The following is a 10633-nucleotide window of genomic DNA, read 5'->3' on the forward strand; positions in this document are numbered from 1 at the left end:
GTTCAATTAAGAATCTTTGCACAGCAGAACAGATATCCCGGTGACAATAACCTAATTGGGAGGGTTTCAAGGAGAGAATAATATAAAGATTGAAGTCCAATTTAATTCAATTAAAAGCCGCTTTAAGAATGCTTTTGCTCAGTGAGTTGAAGCGAGTACTAGATAAAAAAATGCTTAATCGTTTCATCCTTGTTATAAATGAGCAAAGAGTGGAAGGAGCCAGAGCAGCTATATGCATGTAGTAATTTAGTTTTGGCACCTGTCACACATGTCCCGTTTATGAGGGAGGCAATCGCCGGGCTAATTCCAAGAGCCGAAGTATCGGCCCCCCGAACCGCACCACGAAAGCGTGGACAATTTGGAAGTGGTCCTTTTTGGCGCGCCAGCGGACGCCGGTTGTGGCCCAAAGAACAAGTCAGAGCCGAGAGTTGATAAACAGAACAAATATTATATTCTCGAAAATGGCAGATCGAAAACAATACACAAGAATGCACACTCCGCAATAGTTACATACAATACGTCACCAATCAAACAACGTACTACACAGTACAATCAACCACACTCAAAACAACGGACACAAACAACGATACGCACTACAATGAAGTCGCATGCATTGAACAACCAAGACACTTAAGGACTAAAGAGATAGAAAACCTATTCAGTCCAAAGTCCTTGGAGCAAAAGTCTAGATGATACTCTTCCGAGAATCACTCACTCAAAGTCCCGCGTCGTTGTCGTTCCGCGCCCTCGAAGCTTCTCTTCCAGGAAACCTCGCGTCTTCAATTGGCCACTCTCCAAGCTCCCAACTTCTTCGCCCGAACACGTCGGCTTCACTCACGCAGCTGTCGCCACGCGTCCTCGCTCGATAGTGGTAAACACACACTCTTGCCTGTAGCTCGAGTCGTCACCCCTAAGGTGCAAATCATCTTCTTCTCCCGCTTTGTCGCTACTGACAAAAACTTCGCCGACTACACAGCGGTATACCCTACGCGCTCTGGCGCTAACTTCCGTCTCCTCCTGATTTCTCGTCTCGGCCGCTCGATTAAATACCTTCCGCGCCACCTTCCAGAAATTTCTCGTCATTTCGTCGGCGCGATACGCGGCGAAGGCTGAGGGGAGAGTGAGACGGTTAGAATGCCCTCCCCGGAGGATGATTCAACTCGGTATGACCACGCCCCTTTCGTTCTGGAAAAATCGAGCGCTTGCCCGGCCGCCGCTGTGGGGTGAGGAGGTTCATCGGCGAAGCGACGCTTCCGAGGGGAGAGGCGTCGCGCGCCCGGGGAGCCTTGGATGCTTGTTTTCTTTTTTTTTCTTTTGACCTCGCGGCGTTTTCTCCCGCCCGTTGTCACAAGAATTTGGCGGCGCGCTCATTTTTAGCGCTCGTTCTGTGACACTGCCCCCCGCTTTAAGAATATTATCTCATAATATTCAAAACCACACAAACGAGCGCGAAAAGTCACAACACACTCTCACAGACTGTAACACCATCAGTCGCTCATGACACTTCCATTCACAATAGATCACCTAATACCATTGTACGTTGTAATTCAATTACACAGCACATGAAATATAACCACAGGCACATGAGTACAACACTCCACCACAAATTTCCAACTATACAAATGTACAAAGTTCATTCATTGCAACAATTGTACAATACATCACATCACATCACCGTAACAAACATTTTGATTCGCTCGACACTGGATAACACAATAATAACACAGCTTATTGCATTCACTACTGTCAGACCCTTCCAAAACATTCAAACTCGGCTAAGGTAGTCGGCACCAACGTTCTCGCTTCCCTTGATGTGCTCGACTCGGAACTGATACTCTTGCAGAAGCAAGCTCCACCTCAACACTCTGCTGTTGAGCTGTTTAGCCTGTTTTATGTATTGAAGAGGCTGGTGGTCAGTTTGGACCAAGAAAGGCACTCCGTAGAGATAAGTATTAAACTTCTGTATCCCCCACACCAGGGCTAGACATTCTCTTTCGATGGTGCTGTAGGATGATTCCCGGGGAAGTAGTTTGCGACTGGCGTAGGCTATGGGATGGAGGGTCCCTTCGTGTGACTGCAAGAGCACAGCCCCGAGGCTGGTGTCGGAAGCGTCGGTGCGGAGGATGAATTCCTTGGTTAAGTCTGGGAGCCGGAGCACGGGAGGGTTCGAGATACATTCCTTGAGTTTCGCAAATGCTTTCTCGTGTGTCGTCGTCCATTTTACTAAGTTGCTTTCACCCTTCTTGATCAGTTCTGTGAGAGGGGCGCTGATCTCGGCATAATTTGGAATGAACTCCCGGTAATAGCTGGTCAACCCGAGAAAAGCGCGTACCTGTCGCTTCGTCCTTGGGGCGGGTGCAGCTTGGATTTTATCAAGAGTCTTTCCCAGTGGAGCAAGCATGTTTTGTCCAATGTGATGACCAAGGAAATCAATCTCATTCATTCCCAACTCACACTTGCTCGGTCTCACGGTCAACCCGGCAGCCTGAATTCGAGCGAAGAGTTGTCTGAGAGTGGATAGGTGTTCCTCCCAGGTCGTGCTTGTTATGAGTACGTCGTCGTAGTAATGTTCAACGCCCGGGATTCCCTCAGTGACTAGTCGCATCAGCCGGGCGAACACGGCGGGTGCCGTTTTGATCCCGAAAGGCATGTAGCAAAACTGGTAGAGACCGGATTTTGTCGAAAACGCAGTTTTAGGTCTCGACTGCTGGGAGAGTGGGATTTGCCAGTAGCCCTTAACAAAATCTAACTTAGAGAAGTATCTTTTGTTTGTGGCACTGGCAAAAACGGCATCTGCTCTAGGCATGGGCTCTGCATCTGCTATCATGAGGTTGTTCAGGCGCCGGAAATCGACTACAAACCGCTTGGTTTTGTCCGGTTTGTCCACAAGCAACACTGGGGAATTATAGGGCGATTTCGAGACTTCAATTATGCCCAGTGTTTTCATTTGCTGTACCTCGGCCTCGATGTCTTTAGTCGTAGCAAAAGGTAACGGGTACTGTTTGACGTGGACTGGGGACTCCGTCACTGTCTCGAGGTGGCACTCCACCCAATCTGTCTTGCCCGGGACATTCGAAAATATTTTTGAGTGCGCTGTCATGGTTTTCTCCAACTCCTCCTTTTGTTGGTCCGTCAAACTTGGGCAGATCTTGACGTCAGTAATCCCTTCTGTCTGCACGAACTCCGGCACCGGTAGTTCTTGTTCATCTCTATTGTCAATAACCCCTACGATGACTTGGCACTGATGTGGCGCATCTTGGTTCGTTTCCCGCTCCGCATACTTCTTCAGCAAATTGGCATGGAAAATTTTCGGCCCGCTCGGCGTTTTTATGGAGTAATCGAAGTCCCCAATTGTCGCCTGCACTTCGAAGGGCCCCTTCCAATGTAGCAAGAGTTTATTTTTGTCAGTTGGGAGCAGGATGAGAACCTTATCTCCTGGTTGGAATACTCTATACCTTGATTTTCGATTGTAGTGCTTAGCGTAGCGTGCTCCCGCCCTTCGGAGTTCTTCGTGAGCTAGGCGGCACGTCTCTTCTAGACGATTTCGGAGATCCAATACGTACTGGTAGGTTGTCTTCAGCTCATCGTCCAGCTCTTGGTTCGTCCAGACTTCCTTTAAGATCGCCAGGGGTCCCCGGACATGTCGGCCGTACAGTAGCTCGAACGGTGAAAAGCCGAGACTTGCCTGGGGAACCTCTCTGTACGCGAACAGCAACGGACCGACGAATCTGTCCCAGTTTTTTGGTTTCTCCGCACACATTCTTTTGAGCATAGTCTTCAGGGTGCCATTAAATTTTTCCACCATCCCGTTGGCCATCGGGTGGTAAGGGGTGGTATGGAGTTGGCGCACCGATAGAAGTCGTGCCACTTCCTTCATTAACTCCGACGTGAAATTCGAGCCCCGGTCACTTAGGATTTCCCTCGGTACACCAAAACGGGAGAACATCTCAACGAGGGCCTCTGCGACTCGTTCGGTCTCTATGCCAGGTAGTGCAACTGCCTCCGGATAGCGCGTGGCGCAATCAACGAGAGTCAGGATATAGTGGTTTCCTTGACCAGATGGAGGTCGGATAGGGCCCACTATATCAATAGCTACCCTTTTAAAGGGGGTGTCTATGACGGGGGACTGGCCGAGTGACACGTGTGGCACCCTTCCTTTTGGCACAGTTCGCTGGCAGATGTCGCAAGACGCTACGAACCGTTTCACGTCGGCTGTGACACCGGGCCAGAAAAATTCTTCCTGAATTCTGTCCTTGGTTTTCTCAGCCCCCAGGTGCCCAGCCATTATCCCATCGTGGGCTAGCTTCATAACAGCCTCTCGGCGGTTCTTCGGCATCAAGAGCTGTCGTATCCGCCGACCACTCCTATCCGTATAGTACCTGTAGAGCAGTCCATCTTCCTGCTTGAACATTATCGCGCATTTACTATTACGGCATCTGAGGTCCTTGTCGATTTGCGCAAAGCAGGGTTTTAACGACTCGTCTTGGATTTGTTCCTCGGCATAGCTGAAGCTCGGGTCCTCTTCGGAATTGGGTGCAGGGAGGGGCTGGAATGGCTTCGGCTGGGCTTTGGTCTGTGCTCGGGTTGCAACTGCGACTACGTCCTCGTCGGCCGCGGCTGATTGCTCGTGAGGGTTTGCAATCAATGGTGGATCGATTTCTGGGTCCCCTTCCAGTGGTTCGGGTTGGTCTGGCGAACGGGCGCCCTCGATGTTCCCCACGATTACGTCATACAATGGATCATCCATGCAGAAGGCAGAAACAATTCCACTGTAGAAGGGCGTCTCGATCTTGACCTTGGCCTCAGGCAGCCTTATGACCGAACGGTCGACGGTGTAAATCAGGCTGGTCTGGCCCGTGAGCTCATCGTCGCGGACTAGGTCTCTTCGTACTATTACAGTGGAGCACCCAGTGTCTCTTAAAACGTCTACACGCCTTCCCGCCACTTTTCCAGCCATCACAGGCATTCCCTTCGTAGCACCCGTTTGTTGTTTTGCCAATACAGCACTCACAATAGGGATTTTCTCCCCATTTTTCAACTCCACGAAACCATCGGTGACGTCATCAACGGTTTTTGGTGCCACTTGTGCACAGGATACCTGGTGAGTTTGACTCGCTCCGTTACGACATGCGTCTGCCTTGTGCCCAGTCTGACCACATTTGAAACATTTTACAACCGTAGGGCTCGTGAAGTTAGTTCGGCAGTGGTTAGCACGGTGACCCACTCGGTTACACAGAAAACATCGCGGAATGTTCTCCGGTGCACGCTTCTTTTCCTCGGGAGCCGATTTCTTCGAATCCTCGGGACACTCCTTCTTGACTTTGGCCAAATTAGTGCCACCTTGCGCTTCCAAGAATTGATCAGCTAATTCAAGCATGTCTTCAAGTGACTTAGCTCTCCTCTCTTTCAAGTACAGCGACAGGCTTGGGTGGCAACTAGTAAGAAATTGTTCTCTAATTAGGAGCTCTCTAAGCTCATCGTACTCCTGTGCTGTCCCTGAAAGTTCAATCCATCTGTCGAAATAATGGCAAAGTCGGGCGGCATACTGCGTAGCCGTCTCCCCATCAGCTGGCTTTCCTGTCCTAAATCTGTCCCGGAATCCTTCCACGGTAAATCTAAATCGCTTCAGCAAAGCAGCTTTCACCTTTGCATAGTTGGCTGCATCGGTCGGCGTCAGCCTACCGTACACACTGAGCGCTTCACCACTCAAGCAAGTACTCAAAGCAGTTGCCCATTGATGTTCCGGCCAATTCTGGCTCTTCGCAATCGTCTCAAATCGGTGAAGGTACGCATCAAGGTCGTCCTTCCTTTCATCAAACGCTACGAGCAGCTTGCTTGAATTCAAGCGGAAGCCGTGATCTTCCCGTTCGCTGCTTTCAACTCTAGCTTGGACGGGAGTTTCGCTTCGCTGTTGCAAACGGAGCCGCTCGAGTTCCATCTCGTGCTGCCGCTGCCGTTCCCTTTCAGCCATCTCCGCTTCTCTTTCTTCTCTCGCCCTTTCGGCTGCCAACTTTTCTCTCTCCAGCTCCAACTTCAATTGCTGCTCTCTTTCTTCCTTCAGCTGTCGCTCTTTTGCCTCTCTTTCTTCTCTCGCCCTTTCGGCTGCCAACTTTTCTCTCTCCAGCTCCAACTTCAATTGCTGCTCTCGTTCTTCCTTCAGCTGTCGCTCTTTTGCCTCTCTTTCTTCTTTCAGCTGTCGCTCCTTTGCTTCTCTTTCTTCTCTCGCCCTTTCAGCGGCCAGCCTTTCTCTCTCCAACTCAGCTGCCTTTTCTTCCTTGGCCCTCTCTGCCGCCAACCTCTCTCTCTCCAACTCGGCTGCTTTTTCTTCCTTGGCTCTCTCAGCTGCCAACCTATCTCTCTCCACCGCCTCTTTCTCCTTCTGGCTTACCCACTTCCGTAGTTCGGCACCAGAAAGACCCATCTTCTCACCAAGAGCTACTAACTTTTCGAGATCCATGGTGTCTCGCAAATAAAGTCTTGCCGCGTGTAAAAAGCATCTGCCTAAATCAGTTTATCGGAACACTCCACTGCACTCGTTAACGAGAACACTGCACAACACACAAAATCGTTCCGATAGCAGTATCAACAACTCGACGCTCTTTCTCACTACTTTGGACACACTGTGCACCAAAAGGTCCTGTCGCGGACGCCAGAATAATTGTCACACATGTCCCGTTTATGAGGGAGGCAATCGCCGGGCTAATTCCAAGAGCCGAAGTATCGGCCCCCCGAACCGCACCACGAAAGCGTGGACAATTTGGAAGTGGTCCTTTTTGGCGCGCCAGCGGACGCCGGTTGTGGCCCAAAGAACAAGTCAGAGCCGAGAGTTGATAAACAGAACAAATATTATATTCTCGAAAATGGCAGATCGAAAACAATACACAAGAATGCACACTCCGCAATAGTTACATACAATACGTCACCAATCAAACAACGTACTACACAGTACAATCAGCCACACTCAAAACAACGGACACAAACAACGATACGCACTACAATGCAGTCGCATGCATTGAACAACCAAGACACTCAAGGACTAAAGAGATAGAAAACCTATTCAGTCCAAAGTCCTTGGAGCAAAAGTCTAGATGATACTCTTCCGAGAATCACTCACTCAAAGTCCCGCGTCGTTGTCGTTCCGCGCCCTCGAAGCTTCTCTTCCAGGAAACCTCGCGTCTTCAATTGGCCACTCTCCAAGCTCCCAACTTCTTCGCCCGAACACTTCGGCTTCACTCACGCAGCTGTCGCCACGCGTCCTCGCTCGATAGCGGTAAACACACACTCTTGCCTGTAGCTCGAGTCGTCACCCCTCAGGTGCAAATCATCTTCTTCTCCCGCTTTGTCGCTACTGACAAAAACTTCGCCGACTACACAGCGGTATACCCTACGCGCTCTGGCGCTAACTTCCGTCTCCTCCTGATGTCTCGTCTCGGCCGCTCGATTAAATACCTTCCGCGCCACCTTCCAGAAATTTCTCGTCATTTCGTCGGCGCGATACGCGGCGAAGGCTGAGGGGAGAGTGAGACGGTTAGAATGCCCTCCCCGGAGGATGATTCAACTCGGTATGACCACGCCCCTTTCGTTCTGGAAAAATCGAGCGCTTGCCCGGCCGCCGCTGTGGGGTGAGGAGGTTCATCGGCGAAGCGACGCTTCCGAGAGGAGAGGCGTCGCGCGCCCGGGGAGCCTTGGATGCTTGTTTTCTTTTTTTTTTCTTTTGACCTCGCGGCGTTTTCTCCCGCCCGTTGTCGCAAGAATTTGGCGGCGCGCTCATTTTTAGCGCTCGTTCTGTGACAGCACCCTACAGCGTAATTTCGTAAATATAACTTTGAAGCGCAGCTTTCTCTTTATTTCGCCGCAGAAGAGTATCATAACCACTAAATTTCATAGTCCGAAATGGGTCTTGCGAATTGAGTGAACCCATTTCGTTATAGCTAGAAAAGCAAACGAAAATTTTTAAAAGGATCCCAAAGAAGTGAAGGGAAGTTATCGCACAATTCTGTAAGATTACCTTGTAACGAATTGTACATTTCTTTTATCAACGGAGCAATAAGCGTCCCTGCTACTTCTGACCAGGTCAGGTACATCTGCGAGTACTAATGTCAGAAATATAAGCACCCAAACACTGGGTCTATATGCATAATCACTGAAGCAGAAACATACGCCCTGTCTCCATGTTTATCACTGAGTTGATCGATATCGCTTCTTTCAACTTAAGTTTTCTTCAATTGTTGGCTATACCTGTGTAGAAATTGTAATTCGTGCTTAATGATGATCGTGACCATAACAATGATTATGATGTTGATGAACGCCTCTTCCTGATGACGTTCACCCACAAAGGCGTCTGGGCCGAAAGCCAGTTGACATAAGGCTCACGGTAAAGGCCTATGACGCTAAAAGAAGCTGCAAATTTAGATTAAATCTGAAACATCAATTAAATGAAAATCTTTAAGCTATAAGACTGACGTGTGTGCTTTATAACACAAATACTGTCTCATTTCCAACCAGGAATATGAAAAAAGAAGAATGGTAGTCTTTTCGTTTAATATGTGTTTGATAACTCAGCAGAACACGCCTCCCGGTGGCTGTGACAAAACGTAATGCTGCCGTGTTTTCCGTCCGTGCAGTATTTTGCACATTTTAGCATGCCACTGGCAAGCACTGGAATTCGCCCCTCTCCATGTTAAACTTACGTTTTTATTGGAAATCTTTACAGGAGCAATGCAGAGTAGTGGGTTTGCCCAATCTTCGTGGCGCTTAAGCCATAAAATATTTCGCACGAATAAGACTATCAAATTTTAGTTTCAGCAAGTCATATGAGCTTCGTTATAACAGTCATTTCATCATGAATGAAGCTTCGTTTCACAGTTATCCGTACACACTGATGCGGCCATTTGAACAAATGGCATATAGGAAAGCATATAGATCCCACGTACTAATGGAAACAGTGATCCTAATAGAGAGATCACTATGAAGCACCGTAATCACTTAAGCACATATGTTACACCTGTCCAGCATACACACGCGAATGACAGAAGCCATTTTTTCGGATTGCACGAGTTGATAATAGACTGTTATCCTACCAGCTCATGTTTTGTCCCCGACCTGACGTCATCATTACAACTGTGTTTATAGTAGTGCTTGTGAGACAAACGACGTCCGAATGACTGACCTTTATATAGGCAGTTTGTTAGCTTATCGACACGTTTAATCACTCGTTTCCCCCTTCCTGGTCCTTCTCAGCTAGTGTAGATCAAGCAAGTGTTGTTTCTTAGCAAGTGTAGCTGGCTAGCAGAAATTATACCTTACGCTTCTCTTGCTCTTGTATCTTCACGCCTTCGAGCTGACGCATTTATCATTTACGGTATGGATCCCCCTGCGAGTTCAAGGAATATTTGCTCGCTGCACTTTTCATGCCAATGGAGACAGACAGTGAGTACTTTAGGTTCCGTACTGCCTTTTCGGGCGCAGAAAAATGCTCATACAAGGCTTATCGCAGCCAAAAAATATTTAGTCCCTGTCTGTGGACTTTTCTGAACAGGCTTTTGTCGTGCACTATAGTGAAACATTCAATGGGTGAAAGTCTTTCGCATCGACGGATTGTTGTTGGTCTCATACATCTTTATCTTAGTGATAGGTAAGGTGCTGCCAGATTGCTTGTTGCCGAGGTACTGGCGGGATCGCCGCGCTCGATGCAACAGGCAGCAATGACGCGTTCTGCAACTTCTGCGGCCTGCAGATGAGTCGTGTCTTTTCAGTGTCCAGAGTGAATCAACAACGAAATTCTTTATCACTCTGTTTATTCAGGGCACATGAAACCCTCAAACTTAAAGTCCAAAACTATAAGTAAACAAGGAATAAAAACCAAGATATTCCGTACGAAATACACCGTACAGCATACAAGCTGCACAATGACGTTGAAAACGTGAAAATTCTCGAATATATTGCGGATTATTGCCTCCGCAGGGACCAAATGAAGGCGTATTTCTGCGAAAAATTTCTCATCTGTCATCTTTTCCACCTTGTTCACTTCGCGAAGAACGAGCACTTGGGAACCGATGACGTCATCGGCGAGCCGGCGGGGCACCCGAACGCTCGGCCGAAGGACGCCACACGTTTCAGAACGTCGCCACAGCGGACTGTGCGCCGGCCACTGAGACCACCACTGCCTTCTCGAGACTTGCAGGTCGAGTGGCAGTAGACGAGGAAGAAAACCATCTGTGGCGACAACGCCTGCCATTGACCCGGAAGTCGGTCGGCCCCATTCGCGTCCGCTCTCGACAACGACTTCCCGTCGGTTCCCGTCGCTCCGAAGGCGGCGGCGTGAGCGACTTTGAGGGCGGCAACATGCTCCAAGGTCTTAATGCTTTGGCCCTCGCAGCCTAGCTTGCGTTGGTACGAAGTGCTCGTGGAGTCTGACACCCAGCGGCGCCTCCTGCGTTTGGCGTCGAGCTGCGAGCCATGCTGAAGAGGAAAGCAGCAAAAACAAAAAAAAATAATGTGAGCTACGTCCTTCCAACGTCGTGTATCTAGCGTGGTGTTCTTTACCGTTAACTTCATGCCGAAGTTAAACATGCTTACGATTTAAAAGGGCCAAAAAAAACGTTCTATAAAGGTTCGCATGGCAACAGACTTG

At 49.0% G+C, this 10633-nt stretch overlaps 1 protein-coding gene across 1 annotated transcript; it reads right to left on the reverse strand.

Annotated features, from left to right (window-relative positions):
- Positions 1-1765: 1765 nt before the first annotated feature.
- LOC142767871 (uncharacterized) lies at positions 1766-4966 on the reverse strand. The gene has a single exon (XM_075870119.1). The coding sequence runs from the start codon at positions 4964-4966 to the stop codon at positions 1766-1768; it is 3201 nt and encodes a 1066-aa protein (XP_075726234.1).
- Positions 4967-10633: the final 5667 nt, after the last annotated feature.

This window comes from Rhipicephalus microplus, chromosome 7 (assembly GCF_043290135.1).
Source record: "Rhipicephalus microplus isolate Deutch F79 chromosome 7, USDA_Rmic, whole genome shotgun sequence".
Lineage (NCBI taxonomy): Eukaryota > Metazoa > Arthropoda > Arachnida > Ixodida > Ixodidae > Rhipicephalus > Rhipicephalus microplus.